At 40.2% G+C, this 24,239-nt stretch overlaps 1 protein-coding gene across 4 annotated transcripts in view; it reads right to left on the bottom strand.

Annotated features, from left to right (window-relative positions):
* VPS35L (VPS35 endosomal protein sorting factor like) overlaps positions 1-24,239 on the bottom strand; it is a 118,351-nt gene that overhangs the window by 28,841 nt on the left and 65,271 nt on the right. For all 4 annotated transcript variants that reach the window (XM_061208178.1, XM_061208180.1, XM_061208181.1 and 1 more), the window contains exons 20-26: positions 22,875-22,937; positions 18,507-18,592; positions 16,937-17,017; positions 14,899-14,962; positions 12,328-12,426; positions 10,713-10,790; positions 9,766-9,880 (exon numbers count right to left, since the gene is read on the bottom strand). In XM_061208178.1, coding sequence (XP_061064161.1) covers positions 9,766-9,880; positions 10,713-10,790; positions 12,328-12,426; positions 14,899-14,962; positions 16,937-17,017; positions 18,507-18,592; positions 22,875-22,937 — 586 coding nt within the window. The remainder of the gene's footprint in view (positions 1-9,765; positions 9,881-10,712; positions 10,791-12,327; positions 12,427-14,898; positions 14,963-16,936; positions 17,018-18,506; positions 18,593-22,874; positions 22,938-24,239) is intronic.

The raw sequence follows: 24,239 nt of genomic DNA, 5'->3' as shown, positions 1-24,239 counted from the left end.
ATTTTCTGTCTGAGATTTCAGGTTTTCCTGTTTCCCAATCTGGGCAGTTTCAAAGGGTCTGCAGAACATGAAAGGAGGATGATATTCTAGAAACCTCAGGACATGAAGAAATCAAACACACCCAAAACACAAAGCCACTAGAACTACAGAATGGTCACCAAGATATATGTCACTAGCAAACCCTGGGAAAAGCTGAAAATAAGGGCTCAGTTGAAGGTACTAAGTAAACTAGGTATGTTGGGATTATCTGGATTACCCATGCTGCCTAGCTACTGTAAACAACTGGGCTGGCCAATGGTTCTCCTTAGATGAAGGTATTTTGTATCAACTCAGCTCGACTGGAGAAAAACTGAAAACAACCCGACCATAAGAGACTAGTTAAAGAAATTATTGTACTGCCGCACCATAGAAATGATATAGCTAATAAAGAAAATAAGGTACGTTGATATGTTTTGATGTATAATACAGATATCTATGATATATTAAGTACAAAATGTTATACAACTGCATACAGTATGATCCTATTTTTACAAGAAAAAAATATATATATATATTTAGGTAGATGCATAAAGAAATGGGGGCAAGATAATGCCAAACTATTAAGTGGAGAGGCCAAGATAAGCAAAAAAAGCAAATTGAAAAACACTAGGGAAGACACATTCCCGCTTCTGAGGTGGGGGGAGTGCGTATTTATATAAGAATATAGACAGATGGGTAGGAGAAAAGAGCAGAGGAAAGAGGCAGACAGCATATGAGAATGAAAGCGTATTTTTTAACGTATATATGGAAGAAAAAAATCAAGAGAAATATACTAACTGTGAACAGTGGATATTTTTTAGAGGTGAGGAGACAGGGTGGATTACTGGTGACTTTATTTGGAGGCTTTTTATTTTCTTTAAGATCTACATTTCTGTATCGTTAGAATTTTTTTCAGATGAGCATGAAATATCGCTCCATACATGATAAAACTCAGATTTAACTGTGATCTCTGAGAGTAAGTTCATCCTTCTGTGTCCTTGGCATTTGTTGATATAGAAGACGATTCAGTACATGAATCATAAGAGACGGTCAAGAAGTGATAACCCAGACCACCTTCAGAGGTAGCGTTTTATTTTTTAAATAACGCATTAGGTCAGTGCTAATGGAAATCTTTACTACTTGTCAGAGTCATAAACTCCCAGGCTAAACAAGACCTCACAGTAATCCACTCCACCCCATTCCCAGACCTTCAGCCATCATACGCCCTCCTGGACAACTCAGAAGGACAACTGTCCTAATCCAGGGAACTCCAGGAAAGGAAACATCACATTTCTTAAAACAAAATGTCATGAGTGGTTGAAAGACTCCCATTCCTTGAATATACCTTATTAAAGCAGGGTTCAGGCTACAAGTACTATTCACTCTCTCAAGTTCTATCAACCCCATTGCTAAACATCTTCACCAGTTTTCAACATTTTCCATTAGGTTTGGATTCTATATCTATATAGTGGAAACTACTGTATAAAATGCAACATCAAGGAATAGCCTACTCTCTCAAACTTTGTGTTGTGAACTAAATGTTTACCCCCCACCAATTCATAGGTTAAAATCCTAAACCCCAATGTGATGGTATTAGGAGGTGGGGCCTTTGGGAGGTGATTAGGTCATGAGGGTATAGCCCTCTTGAATAGATTAGTGCCCTTATAAAAGGGACCCCAGAGAGCTCCTTATCCCTTCTGCCATGGGAGGACATAGCGAGAAGACAGTCTGTGAACTAGAAGTCCTCACCAGACACTGAATCCGCCAGTAGCTTGATCTTGGACTTCCAGCCTTTAGAACTGTGAGCAACAAATGTCTGTTGATTAAGCCACCCAGTCTATGGTATTTTTGTTATAGCAGCCCAAAGAGACTAAGGCAGTCTGCCATGAAGATGTGCTGTCACCAAGTGATAGGGGTGTCTTTGGGTAAAGCCTCATAGTTTAAATGGCCAAGTTATTATCCATAAGCAAGTTATTCATAGAGACTCAATACTCTTTATTACTAAAACTGTGTTTTTATAACAGAGCCTGTTATTATAGGAATTAAGTTTGAGGATTTAAGGACCACTATTTTGGTGATTTGTGTATAGAGCAAGATTTAAAGAAATATGAATGCCTAGGGACAATTAAATACCTCATTCATTAAGCTGTCATTGATAACAATTAAGCATTAATCTAACCTCGATTCTGCCACCTGATTTATGCAGAATGTCGACACTTAATGTGGAAAGTCCACTCAGACATACAGACGACTTCTCAGTTTCAGCAGCACCATAAGAGGTGCCTGTACGCTCTCCCTCTTTTATCTCTGATCAGCAAGGCCTCTCTCTGAGCCAAGCATGCTCAGCCCACGTGTCACCTGACTCACATCTCTGGGATACTGCAGGGATGACACACCTTCCTGCCGTCCCTGCAGTAGCTCACAGGAGGTTGTGAAGTTCTTCTGTGGATATTAAGCTTAGATTTCCCTAAGCAGAAAGGATTAGGCATTCCTTATCTTAATTCTGATTGCCTCCTAAATAAGTTTATCTAATGTTCAATCTATAATAACTGGTCTCTAGCAACCACACACACCGAGGGTTAGAAATAAAACACTGGATTATCATTTAGAGGAACTAACCTAACTACAGAGAAGCACAGTGGTGGAGAGAGCACTTGAAGTCACTTATTAGCCAGATGCTCCTGGGCAAGTCATGTCACACCTCTGAGCTTCAGTTCCCTCCTCTGTAACAAGAAGATCAGCCACCCAGCAAATAATATGTACTGAATAAAACTAAACTAAACTGCTTTGCCGGGAATTCAGTTCTCTCAACAATTAGTCTCCAAACTACCTTCCTAACTTGATCTCCCACTCATTCCTTCCAGATGCACCATTTTTCCAGCCTCTAGGCCTTTGCTCTTGCCGTTGCTTAGGCTAGAATGCCCTCTGCCTCACTTCAGCATATATAGATCCCCTTTACCTTCCAGGCTTTTCAATTCTACCTCTTTTAAGAAGCTTTTTTTTTCTTCCTCTTCCAAGCCAAGGGTCATTTCTCTCTTCTCTAAAATTCCCCGGTACATTTTATGAACATCTTGCATGACATTTATCACGTGCTGCTTTGAATCACTGTGAACAGATCCGCTCCCCCTTGCTAGCAGGAAGTCTCTGTAAGTGCATTCCTGTTTCGGCACAATGCTCGGCACAGTGGCTTGCATGTAAAAAATGGCCAAGAATTGCTGGCAGGAGGAAGCAAATCGTAGGCGTTTACAATCATAAGGAGTTGAGTGAACTTAAGGGGGAGACTCACCCCTGCTCCTTTTCTGTGGGTTCTCCATCCCTGCCCTTACCTCCCCTAAGGTGGATGGATCATGCGTGTTCACACATGCATGTGGGCAACAAGCTTCATGCCATCTGCCCACCTGTGAACTGTTACAGCAAAATTAACCTATTGGGTTGGCCAAAAGGTTCATTTGGTTTTTTCCATAAGATGGCTCTAGTAGCGCTTACTTGTCTTTAACTTCATTTGAAACAATTTTTTTAGATTGTATTGTGACAGCTGTCATATCAGCTTGCGTTTTAAAAAAATCTTATCAAAACTGGTGAATTTTTATGTAGCTATTTTAATATTGAAGATGGAAGAAAAAAAGCAACGTTTTTGGCATATTATGCTTTATTATTTCAAGAAAGGTAAAAACACAACTGCAACGCAAAAAAAGATTTGTGCAGTGTATGGAGAAGGTACTGTGACTGATCGAACGTGTCAAAAGAGGTTTGCGAAGTTTCGTACTGGAGATTTCTCGCTGGACGATGCTCCACGGTCAGGTAGACCAGCTGAAGTTGACAGCGATCAAATCGAGACATTAATTGAGAACAATCAACGTTATACTACGCGGGAGATAGCTGACATACTCAAAATATCCAAATCAAGCACTGAAAGTCATTTGCACCAGCTTGGTTATGTGAATCGCTTTGATATTTGGCTTCCACATAAGTTAAGCGAAGAAAACCTTCTTAACCATATTTCCGCATGCGATTCTCTACTTAAATGTTACAAAAACATTCCGTTTTTAAAACAAATTGTGGTGGGCGATGAAAAGTGTATACTGTACAATAATGTGGAACGGAAGACATCATGGGGCAAGTGAAATGAACCACCACCAAGCACACCAAAGGCCGGTCTTCATCCAAAGAAGGTGATGTTGTTTATACGGTGGGATTAGACGGGAGTCCTCTATTATGAGCTCCTTCTGGAAAACCAAATGATTAATTCCAACAAGTACTGCTCCCAATTAGACCAGCTGAAAGCAGCACACGACGAAAAGCATCCGAAATTAGTCAACAGAAAACGCATAATCTTCCATCAAGATAACGTAAGACTGCGTGTTTCTTTGATGACCAGGCAAACCTGTTACAGCTTGGCTGGGAAGTTCTAATTCATCAGCTGTATTCACCAGACATTGCACCTTTGGATTTCCATTTATTTCGGTCTTTACAAAATTCTCTTAATGGAAAAAATTTCAATTCCCTGGAAGACTGTAAAAGGTACCTGGAAGAGTTCTTTGCTCAAAAAGATAAAAAGTTTTGGGAAGATGGAATTATGAAGTTGCCTGAATGATGGCAGAAGGTAGTGAAACAAAACGATGAATACATTGCTCAATAAAGTTCTTGGTAAAAATGAAAAATGTGTCCTTTATTTTTACTTAAAAAACCGAAGGAACTTTTTGGCCAGTCCAATACTTTGTCCATAATCACCAGAGAGGCCTCGAGGTTTGAGAAAAGTCACATCAATCACATTCTTCAGAAGATGGTTTGTCAACAGAACAAGTAAATATGACCTTAAGCATAAACCCCAAAGACTTGGTAAGTGGATAGAGACCATTTTTCTCCATCACAAGCTACTCCTTACTCTCCAAAAGGAGGAAATACAAAATTATTTTTCTCCTCCATATTCTACTGCCCTGGCCTCCTCCATCAGTAACAGTTCACGGCAGCCAGTGGGCTTCATAATAGCAGGCTTTAGCCTTTCTTCTGGGCGCCCCCGTGTTCCTCACAAATCAAACCAGCACAACAGCTCCATGTAACGTGTCTATGAGCCTCGGCATATGTTTGAACCTAGCTTGTTTCCTTTTTTCTATAAATAGGAAAATCAATTATTTAAAACCTACCAAGAGGACTTTGATGAGACTCTTCTGAACACTTAGGTTGCTTAGGAGTTAGGTCCCTACCATGAAAGGTTTGGTACCATTTTACATTCATCAATCTTATAAAGAGTTATCAACCATTATTATCATGTGGTACCATTCATTCCTTAAACATTTACTGAGCACCCATGCGTCAGGCAATGTGCCAGGAGACAGGCACAGCACAGTGACTAAGACAAATGAGACCTTGTGGAGCTGACACTCTTCAGGGGAGAGAAGCAGACAATTCTTTACGCAGTTACTTGTTAAACAACAATGGTGATAAGTACAATGAAGGAAAAGTGCATAGTGTGAGGATAATATGTCTTACAGGAGAACCTGACCTAACTTTTGTTTGGGGTTTTTCCTTAAGACATGGCTTGTGAGCACAGCTCTCCAAGATGAAGATGCAAAAAATAAGTAAAAGAAAGTACATTTTTAAAGGGGGGGCACCAAGGGTGGAAAGCTGGGGGGGGGGGGAGTGGGGGTGGTGGTGGGATGAACTGGGAGACTGCGATTGACACCTATACACTAATATGTATAAAATGGATAACTAATAAGAACGTGCTGTATAAAAAAATTAATTTAATTTTTAAAAAAGGGGGGGAAAATAGGTAGAATCTAAAAAACAAAACAAATGAACAAACATAAAAGAGAAACAGTTTGAGTCAAACATAAAAGAGAAACAGGTGGTTGCCAGAGAGGAAGAGGGAGGGGGAAGGAGAGAAATAGGTGAAGGAGATTAAGAGGTACAACCTCCCAGATGCAAAGTAAATGAGTCACGGGTATGAAATACGCAGTGTAGGGAATACAGTCAATAACGATGTAATATCTTTATATGGTGTCATATCATAACTAGACTTATGACGGTGATCATTTTGAAATGTAGAGAAATGTCAAATCACTACATTGTGTTATAGGTCAATTATACTTCAAAAAAAACCAAACAAACTCCTAGAAAAATAGGTCAGATTTGTGGTTACCAGAGGTGAGGGACAGGGGGAGGAGGAATTGGACGAAGGCAGTAAAAAGGAATAAACTTCCACTTATAAGATAACTAAGTACCAGACATGTAATGTACAACATGATAAATATAATGAACACTGCTGTATGTTATATATGAAAGTTAAGAGAGTAAATCGTAAGAGTTCTCATCACAAGGAAAAGGTACTTCTTAAAATTTCTTTAACTTTGTACCTATATGAGATGATGGACATTCACTAAACTTAACTGTGGTCATCAGTTCATGCTGTATGTAAGTCAAATCATTATGCTGTACACCTTAAACTTATATAGCACTGTATGTCATATCTCAATAAAACTGGAAGAAGAAAAAATTTTCAAATAAAAGGAGGGGAAAAGAATTCTGTAGGAGGGAAAAGCACTATTATTAATGATAAGAACAAAAACCGTTCTTTTTACCACTATTTTGCTTTAATTGTTCTCACTATTGTTTCATCTTTGGAGGAACTGCAGATCTGTTTTTTTTAGGATAATTCAGCAGGTTTATCTTGAACTGAAGATCAGCTTTCCTGCAGATTTTCCAAGGTTCTGAGTATGAGAACTGGCTTTCAGAACTCTGAGACTGCAGAGCTGCATTGTCTACAGTTAGCTCCTAAACTCCAAGGCATACTTTCATCTTTTGAGAGACGGTTATACTAAGTTAATATTTACTGAGTCGCTACTGTGCGCCAGTGGGCCGAGTGCTCCAAGTATGCTATCTCATTTAATCCACCACAGACAGGAACCACTGCCATCATCTCCACTTTACAGATGGAAAAACTGAGGCACCACATGGCCAATTTGTCCAAGGGCATCCAACTCACAAGTAGCAGAATCAGGATTGGGACCACTGCATTCAGAAGACTTGAAACTCACCATTCATTAGGGCCTTATCCCTAACACATCATGCAATCTCACACGTCCATGCCTTTGCTCAGGCCATCTCCTCTACCTGGAAGGCCAACTATTCCTTCTCCCCTTCCCCATAGCCCTTCCCTGATAAACAAATGCTCTTCTTTCAAGACCCACCTTTAACATTACTTCCATTGTAAAACATCCTCCTTTCTGAGGTTAGAAACTGTAAAGATAAAGGAACCAAGATAAAAATAAAGGGGAAAGAATCTGCTCTTGCTGTGGCCTGGTGGTAACCTTCCAGAAAGAACCACTGACAAACAAGCGCAAGGAGCTATCCAGTGACAGTGAACAGGCATCTCTGGGCCACATCTAGGTCAGAAGCACTTGATCAAACAACTGATTTGCAAGTCCTTCATTTCTCCTAAATATCTGGGGCAATGGGTGACCCTAGACCAAATCCCCGCATGATCCAGTCTACACGCTGAGCCAGTGTGTCCAAAGGACAAGAACTGGGCCTCCCCATAATAAGCCTTCGTCAGCATTCCACGGTGGCCTGGCTGCAAGTTCAATGGGAGTTTACTTGTTGGGCTGAGCCAGCCCTGGCAAAGCCACAGCCTGATAAAGAAGATACAGCCGAGGCTGGATCAAGGGAGGCTAGAAAATGAATAGCGGGGAGGGGATGTTTTATAACCAGCTGAGAGGGGGGACGTTTAAGGAGGCAAACAAACCAAAGTGGCCCACTTCCACAAGCTTCATTTAATTTATATTTAGCCTTCCCATTCTCAGTAATTGAATGTATTATTTATTTTGGCCAGCAACTGCTGCATGTGGCTTTCAGAAAAACAACAACAGCCTTTTACGGTTTAGCACCACAGCACTTAGAGACTTGAGCAAAATCATCAGATAAATTATTAAGCATGAAGTGGACTCCACATTCCTGCCCGCCCTGCTGCAGCTTAAAGTGCAGGGGCGGCAGAGGAGGAGTCCAGAGCCCTAACACAGGGGGCGCTGACTGCCCACACCTGGGTACCAGTCTGCTCTGATGCTACTTATCTCTGGGTGTGGACCGAGGGCATCCCAGCAGGGAAACTGTCATTCCCAGCTCTCCTCCAACAGTTCTTGGGAGCAGCAAATCTTTATTTAGCTTAAGAATTTGTTTTGCTTTTTTGAAAACAAAGAATAGCATGAAGCAAGTTGGGAGAAGAAAGATCTAGGCTTGCAGGGCCTCCACGTGCAGCTCACAGCTCTGGTATCTGCAGCTCACAACCCATTCTTAATGTTACAGGTGACAACAAACTCAGGGATCCCCACATGCGTCTACTACTCCTGAACTTTTTAAGAGGGAACCAGTTTATAAGATTTAAAATTTCCTAACATTAATTTAATCTAATTAATTAAGTTAATCTAATCTTCATTTTGCACATCACTGGGGTTTTGGCAGTGGCTGTTAATTTTTGTTTTGTTTCCTGCAAACCCATCATCCTTAGCAAAGCAGGCACTAGGAGAAAGTTCCATGTTTACTGACAAATAATGAGGACATACCTGCTCTTGTGGGACTTGCAGTCCTCGTGGGGAAAGGGGGTGTCCAGACAATAAGTAAACAAACACACACAGTAAGAAAGCATCAGAACAAGGTAAATGCAATGAGGACAAGAGGAGGATGGCACGAGCGTGACTGGGGAGGTGCAGCTACTTTAGCTAGAGTGGACAGGAAAGGACCCTGGAAGAGGTGAGGCTTGATTCTCATCTCTGGCCTAGTAATTTTAAAAAATGCAAATATCTGGGGGTGAGATCATTCTAGAAAGAGGGAACAGCAAGTGCAAAGGCTCTGAACTGGAAGACAGCTTAGTATGTTCAAAGAACAGAAAAAAGCCGGTGTGGCTAAAGCGTGGTGTAAGATGAGGACAGAAGGCCGGAAGGCACCAGACCACATAGGGACTTCAGCCAAGGCGTCTGGTTTAATCCCAAATGCGCTGGGAGGCTACTAGAGCGCCCAGGAGTCTACAGCAAAACCAAGCAGAGATTGAAAAGGTTCCTGTATAGCAATCATGTTTGAAGACTTTGGTGACACCGAGGCCTCAGTGGGAAGGACCCCAGCTTCCCACAGCGCTAACCCACCCACCAATGCACCCTTTGCTGACGTTCTTCCCTTCCCGGTCTCCCCTCCCCCTCACCCTACTGACACTCACTGGGATCGCCTCCTAAATAAACCACTCGCACGATCCTGGTTCCAGGAGAGCTCTGTACCTCGTACAGAAACGGGTCTTGGGCAGAATTTTTATACCTAATAGCAAGCTGTAGAGAGTCTTCATTCTCTACTGATTAGACTCTACTCCTGTATCTCTGGGGTTTTAAACAAATGAACATTGCAAACAACAAATAAACTTGAATCTGCTGTGAATAAGCAGTCCTAACTTCTAAAACTCTCTAGGGATGTCTGAGCCACCTGACCTGGCCTGCCTGAGACAGATTTAGGAAGGTCCTTAAAGGAAATTACCCATGCTCTGTAATCTGTCTGACTCTATAAATGTGTGTGTGTCCGAGGTGCTTCCTACTAAAGAAACAGATTTAAAACTCATCACTTGTTGATCACTTCTTTCTTTCTTTCCTCCTTAAAGGATTCTCTCTACACACTCACACACACATATCCACACACTGCTGAGTCCGCTTTCCTAAGGAGCCAGAAAGTGTCTGAGAGCAGAGGAGAGGAGAGAGTGAGTGATGGGCTCACCTTGGGAGAGGCACTGGTTGGCCAAGGCCACCTGACCAGAATGCAGGTAGAGGTTGAGGCGGCTGAAGATTCCCACCAGTGAGGGAATGGTAATGAAGCAGTAGGCGACGCAGGCCTAGAAGAAAGGGGAGAAACAGCAGGTTACATGGCAATGCCATCACAATGGATTAATACTCTCGTTTTCATCCACCATATATTTTCAAGTAAAAACGCTAAAATAATTAATCTCCCCAATTAGGAAGCCCAATTTCTCCCCCTTGCTTCTGCTGTATCTGCCTCTTTGGGAGGAGGGGGAGGGGCAACCAAGGAGAGTAATGGTGTATGAAAAATAAATCCTCATCCATCGTCGCAGGAAGTAAATAGATAACACCTAATACTGATAAGTTAAAGAAGCGGCTGTTAAAACCAATTAGTTAAAAAATACATAGGTAATTTGAAGAAGAAATTGCTAAAAAGAGTTTGAGGAGAGGTTGACTCTGAGGAGAGAGGTATATGGTGAGAAAGGGCAGGGCCGGGATGCTTATTTTTCACTGTAATCTTTTTAGTATGATTTTATTTTTAAAGCATGGATAAGGATCGCTCTGATAATATTTTGAGCAGCATACTCAAGAAACAAATTTCTTTCGAAGTTGGGAATTTATCAAGAGGGAAAAAAGGTACTAGGCCTTCCAGTTACAGGCACAAGCCAGAGATAGTTCAGCTGGCACACAAAATTGCAAATCCATTTCTCAACCACCTCCCCACAACATGTGTCAAAATTCAGACTCCTTTGATCATTTCTTTTGAAAGCATTAAGAAAATTGGTCAGTCAGAGATATGCAAGGAAAAATCCAGAAAATCAATACTAAACCACCCTTAATCTTTTTCTGGGAATAGCAATTCAGAAACCTGCAAAAGAAACAGCCCACTGGAGTTCAAAGTCTGTGAGCCTTATCTTTAGAACATACCCGGACAAATGCAGCCGTCTTTCTGGAATGATTTCCTTTCATTACTTTTCTTGTTTCCATTGCCAACCGGTTCACACTCTAGATTAATCAGTAAAATAGAAATGGGAATGAAATGATGGCTGATTCAGATTAACATCTTCCAGAGAGATTTGGACATTAACTGCATACAAGTCAATGAGAACAAGCTAACCGGAACCAAGACTAGTTAGCACCAAACCCTGAAATGGCAAAGGGGTCATCAGGCCAGATTCAATCTCGGCTTGAGCAAACATCTCCAAGGGACACTCGCTGAGTTAAGTCATGCCTATCAACCAGCGTAATAAATGACCATTTTCTGGTTTAATGAATAGCTAGGGTTCACTTATTCCATTTCCAGAAATCCCACACACTAAGCTTAAGATCTTAGAGATCTTAACAGAAACCTCCAAAACCGGATGCAGGCCGTACAAAGTAGCTCTGCAACACTAACAATAACCATGAGAACAGTATAATAGCAGCCACAACATCACTCACAGAAAATCAGGTGCTGTTCTAGGCGCTATACGTTCCTAGCTCATTTAATCCTTATAAGTCTTATATTTAATCCTTATATTTAATCCTTATAAATCCTTATATTTAGGTCTGAAGTTTAGTAATGCTACAAAATCTGATAACCAGCAGACAAATACATAAAAAGGTTGTTTTCCTTGAATTTACACGAAGCAATTCAAGGATCTTAGGGAATCTTTACACAAATATAAACAGTTTGGACCTATGGTTCCCAAACTGTATACCATGACACCCCAGGGTGTTGCAGCAAAATCACAGGGGCACCACATTTTTTGGACAACCACAGCAAGGCTCAATGGTTGAACACTATGCAAAGCACTAGTGTGAGGTAGCTCATAGACCATGGTACATTCCTTGCAGTCATTTCATATCTTTGCAAAATTGGGGTTTTAGCAGATGCTGTGATAAAAAGCACTGTGCAAAAATTAATGTGGGGAAAAAAATCTATCTGGAAAGGGAGATAAAGTAGTGGTATCCCATCTGATTCCAAGGTTTAAGAAGTTGTGCAGTGTCCAATAGATGCATATACTTTATTAGTAAGTAATTATGATGATTTAAGAATGGAATGAAAATACATTATTTTTCTTTCAATTTACGTATATTGTTGGTTCAGAGGGCTGTCAAGTTGTTAGGGCACAAATTCTTAAGTTGTTTGAACCTAATTTCTTAATAAACAGAACTGTTATTTCTTCCTTTTGGCCTAAGGGCACCATGAAAAGTTACTGAAAGGCACCATGATCCAAGAAAGCTGGGACTCTGGTTAGGCAACAAGGCATTCTAATGAGGTTAGTATTTCTATAACTAAATAATAAATGCAACTCACTTAACTCTTTGCTGTTGGCATGCAGGAATGAGAATATGCAAATTTCAGAGAAAAAGAGGCCAATAAAACCACTCAAAGGCTTAAGCAAAGTTGCAGATTTTATTAACCTTTGAGAAAACACCTTTCATGCCTTGGGAACAGAAGCAATATGGGGCCAGAAGAATCCCAGATTAAAACTGGTGCGTGGCTCAGTGATCAATAAATATGTATTGAGAGAACACATGAATGAATGAAAATCCTTACATGAATCAATTGCACAAGAACAGGTTCCAGATTGCAAAACATCGACCTGGCCTCAACGTAAAAACTCAGCTGTTGTTCAAAATCACGGCCAAAGGACACCTAGAGTCAAGGAGAAAGATGCTGACGATGTTATCTCCATTGTGAGCACACAATTGGAAAGCTTTTGCCTGAGCTTGTGGGGGCAGGGGAGGTGCTGTGATGACAAGTCACCAAAGATCCCACAGCTATAAATGGTGGCTATCTCAGTCGTATGTAAGCAAACACACACATCCGTGCACTGGAATATACTCTAACTAGACTTCACATTACTTCACCCAGCAGAGAGCGGAAACGTTACTATTACCACCTCATCTTCATGACATTGGCATTGTTGTAGAACATAAAAAGACCAAAGGGTATAAAACAGAATCTCAAAATGTAAAGAGGATTTCCCAGGCTAGAAGGAAACCACTGGAAAGGAAATTTTGGAATATGGAATTTTGTTTGTCAGCTGTGGCCTTTTCACAGAACACAGATTTGGTGATTGGGAGCCATTTGTCAGAGGGGTTCCCTCACAAGGGCCAAACGTTTCTGCTTCCTGAAGGGGATTCCAACCTCGGCAGCTCACTGGTGGCTGCTAGAGCCATAGATGGATGTTTTTCCACCATTAAAAATCCCCTCTTCTCCTATTTCTTCAAATTTATGAACAGCTGGTTGGTAGGACAAACTTTACTGCTACAGCAATCATTTTTGTCTGGAGGAGGTTTAATGTCACAATTTCCATTATAGCTATCAGGTTTCACATCTTATTTCCTCATATTCTTTTCCATTATAACTTGATGGCTTTCAGATAAACCCATAAAAGGATAAATACCACGTGATCAGCACATAACTCAAGGGAACAAGAGAGGCACCTGGTTAACAGTCATAGGTATTCAATACATAAAAAGGCTAATCCTGAATTTTCATCAAAATCGGTATTTTACCCATAGTTAAACTGACCCCTGCTGTTGAATGAGTCATATTTTCAAGGTGATTTTCAAAGTGATCTAGTTACTTTCATCTCAGTCAGCTTTTGTCTTGACTTTTCTATTCTAACAGCAGATACTGGCAGCAGTGGGTATTTTAGATTTGTGCCCTGAGAATTAAGGCGCAGGCTGTTCTGGCGGGGATGGACTGCTGGGTTACTCCCAAAGAAGCCTGCAACAATGCCTCCTGCTCTGCTTGTCCCTTCACAGTGTCCCTGCAGACTCTTCCCACCCGAAGGTGGAGTCTGCTTTCCCCCACTTCCAGAGGGCCGGCCCTGGGACTTGCTTTGACCCACAGAATGAAGCAGGAAGCAGCACAGATCACTGGGTGATTTCTGAACCTCCAAAGGCCCTGCAGCTTCTGATTTCACCCTCACCACACAAGAGCTCACTGAGATGAGCGAATGATGAGAGAATGATGGAGAGAAAGAGGTCACGTGGCCGGGAAATGAGCCACCCCAGCCAACAGCCACCACCAAGACCCCGGACACGTGCTCAAGGCTGTCCTGGATCCTCCAGCCCCAGTTCTGCCACACCTCTGACATCATACAGAGCGGCCTGGTTATCCAGCCAACCCACAGAATTGTAAGAATTAATAAAACACTGTTATTTTAAGCCACTAAGTTTGGGGTGAGTTGTTTTACAGCACTGGGTAACTAGGACGAATGGAGAGTGAACACGTGGCGTTTCTCCCCCCCCCACCCCCACCCCCCGACCTGACGCCCACATTGTTTTCACCAGCATCTGATGAGCAGCACATCAGATGCTTCAGGAAGCCTGTCCTCCAGGGAGTTCCCTGGTGGCCTGGGGCTTAGGATTCTGGGCTTTCACTGCCACGGCCCAGGTTCCATCCCCGGTCAGGGAACTGAGATCCCGCAAGCCGCACAGCACGGCCAAAAAAAATAATAAAAAAAAAGAAAAGAAAAACTCTAAACTGACTTTATTAAAAAGAAAAAAAAAAGGAAGCCCCTTTTCCCACTCCTGGTCCACGGGATTCGGTTGCCCAGGTATGCCTGTCTCCCTAGCCCGGCCGATCAGTGTGTTCATTCTTTCTCACAGCAGCAATTTGCTCAGAGAGGAGCTGGTGATCCAGATTAATCCAAAGAGGCTCAGCCCCAGGACTTCTGCCGGAGCCCTTCCGGCTGGGCTGCAGAGCTGGAAGGAATGGAAACCCGGAGCTCTTATGGGGAGTGAGCCTGCCTGGGAAGGACGCCAAGAGAGAAGAGCCACGAGCCAAAGACACACACATGGCAGGTCCTGACGACACCACAGAGACCCCAAGCCCAGCTGCTCCTTCGGAGAGGTCTCGTCTTGGACTTCATGTCACATCAGCCAGCAAGTCCCCGCCCACCCTCCCCTTTTTATTTTTTCCTTAAGCCAGTTTGTCTTGGCTCTCCTTGCCCCCAGGGGAGTGCTGGCTAATATAAGTTGTTTTCTAATTTCATCTTATCTCAATAAAAATGAAAAGCACCAGGGAACATAATGTTAACTGCTTTCACCAGAGGAAGGATAAACAATTACATCACATTTCCAAGTGCACTGAAACTTCTTCCCCAATACTTACCATTTTTATAAATCCATTAATCAAATATGCCAGCATTCTTTTCTCATCCTCAAGAGTGAGTGCACTAAAATCAATAATTGTACATAATTAACATTGAGGTGATAAATGAAAGTTTCCAAAGGAAAAAAAAGTACTAGAAGTAAGCAACTTAACAGGTAAGAATATTTTGCATTTTCTAGATTTAAAAAACTCCCATGTATGTGTTTCTTTTGATGAAAATATGTAATCTAAATTAACATAATTTAAATGTGTTCTAATGTCTCTCAAAGATGCTGTTTTCAAGATATATTTATTAACAGCAAAAGAGAAGGTAACTCTCTTCTTTGGAATTTGGATAGCAAGGTCCAACTTCAAATTTTGTATTTCAGAGAAATTTCATTCAACATTTTACTATAAAAAGTTTAAACATGTAGCAAAGTTGAAATTATACAGTGAACACCAATACACCCTACTACTATCATTTTACAATATTTGCTTTATCATATAACTCTCCATTACTCTCTCCATCCATCAATCTACCTTATTTTGGAGATACAGCTTAAAGTAAATCACAGATCTCAGGTGCTTCTGTTTAATAGCAAATTTAGTATGAATATAAATGAAAAAAATGTCAAGTCCTTATAGTTTTGATAATACATGTAAAGGTTTATAAATAGTTCTCCAAATTTATTTAAAAAAATTTTAAGAGCCAAAGACCAAGGCTCCTGTTTATTGGTTTGTTCTAAGGGAAAATAAGTCTGTATTGGCAAAGACTGCATACTGTCCTCCAATATGCAGTGTCCCCTTCATTCTTTGAGACTTCATTCTTTGAGACATTCTTTCCCAAACTCCTTTGGAGCTAGGAGTAGTCACAAGACAGTTCTGGCCAATGGGATGTGAATGCAAGTGATGTACGAGCCTCCCAAGTTGTGTCCCTAAAAGGAGGGTGCTGTCCTCCAATGCCTGCAGGCTGCAACATGGACATGGTTGAGGTAAGTCACCTCCACCAGGAAGCAAGAACAACACCCCAGAGGGATAGCAGAGCAGTAAGACAAGAAACCTGGGTTCCTGGATGATGTTCTAAAGCAGAGCTACCTCACCCCCACATTTTGGCTTCACACTTCTCATAAGAGAAATACATCTTCTATTTTGCTTAGGCCAAAAACCAATGTCCTACTAATACAAGTACCTTTCTAAATGTTTTTTGTGCCTTTATTTCTATTTTTGTGCAACTAAAGTCTATCAGTTCCATTTATTATAAAAAGTCTGGATATTTTGATTTTGAAAACTACTTGTGAAGTTGAAAGCACAAAGTCATGAAATAAAGATTCTAAAATTCAGGGGAAAAAAAAAAAAAAGAAATACAATTCATCTTTGTTGATGGTTAAGTTCCAAAACAATTTTCTCATTTCTTGTAACATTTTCCTGTGAATCAAGCTGCTGTGTTTAAAAATTCTTTGGGGACCAAAATTTCTGCCACAAATAAGCAGGAATTGCCTCAAGCACAGTCAAATGGAAACATGTAATAAAAAAGAAAAAAAGATAAGACAAATAAAACTAGAAAGCAAAGGAGATAATTTGGCTTTTGACCCAAAGGTAAGGCCCATGGGTAGGTCTGACCCTCAAGTATACTCAACAAACTAAAGTCCTTCATGTAAGGAATATAAGCAATTTTATTTGAATTTTAAGTAATTGGCTAATACTGAGAAAAAACTTAAAGGCTATGTTACTGGATGAGTGAACTCATTATTATACTATCTGCTGCTCTCAGAAATCTCCAGGAGACATGGAGTATGAGTTCACTTGGATGAAACCAGCCTTTTCCTCCCAACAGAAATCCCTTTGTAAAAACATCTGCCATCTCATTTTCTCAGGAAGGTTACCCCCAGCTCAGCCTCCCTTCTCCCCTGGACTGGAATGTCCTTGTTAACATGTATCTTAATAGACCCCATAAAACGATATTATTCACAGTGGCAGCTTAAAGCAGTAATTCCCTAATGTACTATTATGTGGCATTAAGACCCAATCCAGGCTCGTTTCAGCCTTAAACATGGCTTACTTCACAGAGTCGTGCATGGTCTTGCAAACGTGCAAAAGGGCGTTCAGAATGACGGGGTCCTTGGTGGGCTCTTGCTGATGCCTAGAAGACATTTAGAGATAACAGTAAAAGCCATGTCCACTGAGACCACAGAAAGCACAGATTTAGTTCTCATCTACGATACATATGTGAGAAGCAGTAAATTATCTGGTTGGCATTTAACATGGCCCAGATCACCAGCAATGGGCAATGATCTAGTTTTCTCTTAATTCTCCTTTAAATAACAAGTTTGCTCTTCTAACATATCATAACTTCTCCTAACTACAAAATCATGGTAAAACTGATACATTTCCTAAGCCAGGCAAGGGGCAAATATGTTTTCTTACCGTGTTTCTTGAACTTCTAAAGTTGTCCAACAACCTGTCTATAACTGTGTTAAGTGCCAGGCAAAATTATTAATTTGGTTTCTCAAATAACATAAAAGGACACGCTCTTATAACAAATCTTTTTTTTTTTGGCCGTGCCACGCGCCATATGGGATCTTAGTTCCCCAAGCAGGGATGGAACCTACACCCCCTACAGTGAAAGCATGGAGTCTCTCTCTCTCTTTTTTTTTAATATTTATTTATTTATTTATTTATCTATTAGGCTGCATCGGGTCTTAGTTGTGGCACGCAGGATCTTCACTGCGGCTTTCGGGATCTTTAGTTGCAGCATGCGGGATCTAGTTCCCCGACCAGGTATTGAACCTGGGTCCCCTAAATTGGAAGCGCGGAGTCTTACCCACTGGACCCCCAGGGAAGTCCCAACAAATCTTTATGTAAGTAAAGTAGGTATACTTGTTTCAAGCATATGGAATTAACCTTCTAGAAAGATAATACAAGGAAAGCTTAAAACATATATTCCAGAAACTTCTAACTCAATTTTCCAAAATCTGGCTACTTGAGTTCCATCTTAACATATTTTTTTAATCATATCTACATACTTAATATTTAAAGGGACTTTAACTTTTAACTTAACCTTGTCCTAAAGAATAATACATTTGAAGTCACTGATTAAACTAGTTATATATTATCTAACATACTTTAAAATAAATACACGTTTTAGAATAAAAATAAAAATCTCTCTTCCATGTACCACCTGAAAGTATTTCATGTACCATCAGCAGTAGGCAGTTTTGGAAAAACAGATTTAATCAATAAAATGAAAGGAACTAAGTTGCAAACTGATCACAAATCTACACATTAAAGATAGAAACCTTTCTAGCTCTGGTATTTTGAGAAGAATGACTTTATCTTTTAAAATGACACTTCCTAAATAGTACATCAATAGATTGCTCCTTCCCAAATCACAGGAGTGAGATATGGGTGATGGACAGGCTCTGTTAACATTTATTACTTTGCCTTCTTAAGCTAATTATAAACTTTTATCATGACTGCTCCTTTTAATGTGGTTTTTCTCTCAGTGTTATTTTAGGTATAAATATATCACTATATCACAGGCCCTCAAAATGCATAAATTGATTTCTTATCAACAGGTTTCATAAGGGCAGCAGGAACTGAAGCTTCTGATTACATCATGTTACACTTACTTGATAAAAACTTCCATGATGCGTTTGCAAACCTCCACCCGCACACTCTCTTTTTGGAACATGTCCAGAAATGGCAGAAATTTTTCCTAAAAAAAATAATAAAAGCATTCTACCTGCAATTTACACAAGTTACTGGAAGGAATTTGTGGGTTACTTTTTCTTTGAAGGGCAAAACAGAGGAAGAGTTGTTCATCTTTCGGAGGCAGATCTGATCAGGACTCACATGAAAGCAAGGAGAGAACTCTGAGGATTTTAAAACTATTACTATTAAAACAAATTGCACATGCCCAAGAACCAGGGCTGGGACCAGTTAACATTTTGGCGAATCATCTGGACAACCTTTAGATGAGCATAAGCTCTTCTTGGTAGCAGAAGGCAAGGAAGGCTTCAATCTTTTAATGATTGTATAGAGGAACAGAGAAAGAAGAGTCAGAGTTGTTCAGAGCGGCTTCTGCAACCTGACTCCTCATTCAGTGGCTGTGTGACCTTAAGCAAGTTACTCCACCTCTTCCAGCATCAGTTTCCTCATCTGTAAAGTGGGACTCATTACTACTCCTGCCTTCCCAGTGGTGTTCTGAAAATGACCTGAGGCAATCCATGTAAAGTCAATAGAAAAGATCAACAAAACTAAAAGCTGGTTCTTTGAAAAGATAAACAAAATTGATAAACCTTTAGCCAGACTCATCAAGAAAAAATGGGAGAGGGCCCAAATCAGTAAAATGAGACATGAAAAAGAAGTTACAACTGATACCACAGAAATACAAAGAACCGTAAGAGACTACTACAAGCAACTATATGCCAACAAAACAGACAATCTAGAAGAAATGGAAAAATTCTTAGAAAGGTACAAGCTCCTAAGAGTGAACCAATAAGAAATAGAAAATATAAAACAGACCAATTACAAGTACTAAAATTGATCTGTGATTAAGAAACTCCCAACAAACAAAAGTCCAGGACCAGATGGCTTCACAGGCAAATTCTATCAAACATTTAGAGAGGAGTTAATAAACTATTCCAAAAAATTAACTCATTCTATGAGGCCACCATCACCCTGATACCAAAATCAGACAAAGATACCATCAAAAAGAAAATTACACGCCAATATCACTGATGAACACAGATGCAAAAATCATCAAAAAAATATTGAATACTAGCAAACTGAATCCAACAGTACATTAAAAAGACCATACACCATGAACAAATGGGATCATTATCCCAAGGATGCAAGGATTTTTCAATATCCACAAGTCAATCAGTGTGATACACCACATTAATAAATTGAAGAATAAAAACCACTATGATCATCTCGATAGATGCAGAAAAAGCTTTTGATAAAATTCAACATCCATTTATGATAAAAACTCTCCAGAAAGTGGGTATAGAGGGGACCTACCTCAACATAATAAATGCCATATATGACAAACCCACAGCTAACATCATACTCAATGGCGAAGAGCTGAAAGCATTTCCTCTAAGATCAGGAACAAGACAAGGATGTCCACTCTCACCACTTTTATTCAACATAGTTTTGGAAGTCCTAGCCACACCAATCAGAGAAGGAAAAGAAACAAAAGGAACCCAAATTGGAAAAGAAGTAAAACTGTCACTGTTTGCAGATGACAAGATACTATACATAGAAAACCCCAAAGACGCTACTGGAAAACTACTAGAGCTTGCTCATCAATGAATTCGGTAAAGTTGCAGGATACAAAACTAATACATAGGGATCTGTTGCATTTCTATACACTAACAATGAAAGGTCAGAAAGAGAAACTAAGGCAACAATCCCATTTACCATTGCATCAAAAAGAATAAAATGCCTAGGAATAAACTTACCTAAGCAGGCAAAAGACCTGTACTCCAAAAACCTTAAGATGCTGATGAAAGAAATAAAAAATGACACAAACAAATGGAAAGATATATACCATGCTCTCGGATTGGAAGAATCAATGTTGTCAAAACGACTATATTACTCAAGGAAACCTACAGATTCAATGCAATTCCTATCAAATTACCAACTGCATTTTTCACAGAACTAGAAAAAAAATTTTAATTTGTATGGAAATACAAAAGACCCGAATATCCAAAGCAATCTTGAGAAAGAAAAATGGAGCTGGAGGAATCAGGCTCCCTGACTTCAGACTATACTACAAAGCTACAGTAATCAAGTCAGTATGGTACTGGCACAAAAACCGAAATACAGATCAATGGAACAGGATCGAAAGCCCAGAGATAAACCCACGCACATATGGTCAATTAATCTACAAAAAAGGAGGCAAGAATATACAATAGAAAAAAGACAGTCTCTTCAATAAGTGGTGCTGGGAAAACTGGACAGCTACATGTAAAAGAATGAAATTAGAACATTCTCTAACACCATACACAGAAATAAACTCAAAACAGATTAAAGACCTAAACGTAAGACCAGATACTAAAACACTTCTAGAGGAAAACGTAGGCAAGACACTCTTTGACATAAATTGCAACAATATCTTTTTGGATCTGTCTCCTAGAGTAATGGAAATAAAAACAAAAATAAACAAATGGAACCTAATTAAACTTAAAAAGCTTTTGCATAGCAAAGGAAACAATAAACAAAACAAAAAGACAACCTACAGGATGGGAGAAAATATTTGCAAATGATGTGACTAACAAGGGATTAATCTTCAAAATATACAAAACAGCTCATACAGCTCAGTATCAAAAAATCAACCCAATCAAAAAATAAGCAGAAGATCTAAAATGACATTTCTCTAAAGAACATGTACAGATGGCCAAAAGGCACATGAAAAGATGCTCAACATTGTTAATTATTAGAGAAATGCAAATCAAAACTACAATGATGTATCACCTCACACCCAACAGAATGGCCATAATCAAAAAGTCTACAAATAATAAACACTGGAGAGGGTGTGAAGAAAAAGGAACCCTCCTACAGTGCTGGTGGGAATGTAAATTGGTACAGACACTATGGAGAACAGTATGGGGGTTCCTTAAAAAACTAAAAACAGAGCTACCATATGATCCAGCAATTCCACTCCTGGGCATATATCTGGAGAAAAACATAATTCGAAAAGATACATGCACCCCAATAGCAGCACTATCTACAACAGCCAAGATGTGGAAGCAACCTAAGTGTCCATTGACAGATGAATGGATAAATAAGATGTGGTGCGTATGTACACACACACACACACACACACACACACACACACAATGGAATATTACTCAGCCATAAAAAAGAATGAAATAATGCCATTTGCAACAACATGGATGGACCTAGAGATTATCATACTAAGTAAAGTAAGCCAGACAGAGAAAGACAAATATCATAGGATATTGCTTGTATGTAGAATCTAAAAAAAGGATACAAATGAACTTATTTACAAAACAGAAATAGACTCACAGACATAGAAACTTATGGTTACCAAAGGGGAGTAGGGGAGAGGGATAAATTAGGAGTTTGGGATTAAAATATACACACTACTATATATAAAATAGATAACCAACAAGGACCTACTGTATAGCACAGGGAACTATACTCAGTATCTTGTAATAACCTATAATGGAAGAGAATGTAAAAAAAGAATATATATTTATATATACGTATAACTGAATCACCTTACTGTACACCCGAAACTAACACAACATTGTAAATCAACTATATTTCAATAAAAATTAAAAAAAAAAAAAAAAAGTTCTAGCACAGTGCTTGGAGCGTGGCAAAAGTCCAATAAATAACAGCCTTTATTATTAAATAAACAAAAGCTTACAGTCCTGTGAGAGTACTGGAAATGGAAGCAGGAAGAGGGAAAAGGAAAGTTGAGGGCAGGGCAGAGAGTGTTACTACCCAGAGAATCACCTAGATTGGTATGTGACCAGGGCACTGCAGCAAATGAGAAGGGTGTCACAGGATATTTTAAATTTTTGAGGGAAATATAAGAAATCTCAACTCTGTCAGACACTGAGACAACTATTAGCTTGATGTATATCATAGTTTCAACATTAGATTGTGTGATAAAAAGCAGGTACCATGCGAAAATCAATGAGGAAGAGGATGTCCAATTTGATTCCAAGGTTTGAGAAGTTGTGTGATACCCAGTAGGTGCACATATCCCATAGTAAGTAATGAATGAAATAAAGACAATATTTTTCTATCAGTCTATGTGTATTATTTTCTCAAGTGCTGCTTAAGTTGTCATGACATAAATATTTAAATTGTTTAAACCTTACTAGTTTTTTTTAATAAAAAAAGGAACTGTTAAGTATTTCTCTTGGTCTAGGACACCATGAAAAAATTATTGAGACACTAAAGGAACCTCTGAGTCAGATACAAATTTCCAAAGATAGTTAAGGAGAGTTACTTACCACTGAAAAAAGAACTGAGAAATCATGGAAGTGTGCAATTACTTTCTTAATTATTGACTGAAGCTGCAAAACAAAATGAAAAACACATCTTTAATAAAATTTCGATATTTTTAAAAAGGCATACCCTGCCCATAGTTTGCAATCACAGTTACAATAAGGGAAACCTGGATTACACAAGGAACAGGGAATTACTGGGTTAGGTTAAACCTAGTCTCAATCTGAGTTTGCCCATCTTACTCTAGTCTTGGAGAAACAACTTGGCCTCAGTCTCCTCTTCTGTAAAATTGGAGAGCAAAGCAGTATCTCGCTCATTGTGAGGATTAAATGGGATGTTTTGCTTACAGTGTTTAGAGCAATGCCTGCCCTTCAAAGCTCTCTGTTCAAATCAGGTATGAATATTCAAGAGGTGGGCAAACGTCTTCTATACAGGGCCATACAGTCACCACAACTATTCAACTCTGCTGTTGTAGCTGGAAAGCAGTCACTGACAATGTGTAAACAGAGGGGTGTGGCTGGGTTCCGATAAAATTTTATTCACAACAGGCTGTGGGCTACATGGGCCGTGGTTTACAGATCCCTGATCTAGCCCATGGTGGTCCTGTGTTTTTTGACTACTTCAGTGGAGAGGCACTGGACTGAGTTTGTCAGTGGGGTCAAAGGCCATGGCATTACCCAAGGATGGTGGCACAGTCTGTGAGGTCTGTCCTAGATGGCCAGGTACTGATGTCCACCACCCTCCCCCTGACATGCACAGAGTCCTGTTCATAGTGCCTTGGCACGGGAGAACCAAGGAGGCACTTTCTCTAAATAAAATATAAACCCCGACCAGGAGCAATGACTACCCCCACGTCCTGCCTGCTGACAGCCACACACAATGGGATGTCACTCTAGGCCTTGCTTCAGACATTGCAAGGAAAACCAGCCCTATTTGGGTCACCAGCAAAACTACTGCCATTGAGAAGCTACCCAGGACTGAAGCCGTGTGTCTGACAGGGTCTTGGTGTTCCGGCTGGGTGTCCGGCCTGAGCCTCTGAGATGGGAGAGCCGAGTTCGGGACATTGGACCACCAGAGACCTCCCGGCTCCACGTAATATCAAAAGGTGAAAGCTCTCCCAGAGATCTCCATCTCAATGCTAAGACCTAGCTCCACTCAACGACCAGCAAGCTCCAGTGCTGGACACCCTGCGCCAAACAACTAGCAAGACAGGAACACACCCCACCCATTAGCAGACAGGCTGCCTAAAATCATAATAAGTTCATAGACACCCCAAAACACACCACCAAACGTGGTTCTGCCCACCAGAAAGACAAGATCCAGCCTAATCCACCAGAACACAGGCACCAGTCCCCTCCACCAGGAAGCCT

Source organism: Eubalaena glacialis, chromosome 13 (genome assembly GCF_028564815.1).
Source record: "Eubalaena glacialis isolate mEubGla1 chromosome 13, mEubGla1.1.hap2.+ XY, whole genome shotgun sequence".
Classification (NCBI taxonomy): Eukaryota; Metazoa; Chordata; class Mammalia; order Artiodactyla; family Balaenidae; genus Eubalaena; species Eubalaena glacialis.
This window is presented reverse-complemented; position numbering and strand designations above follow the sequence as displayed.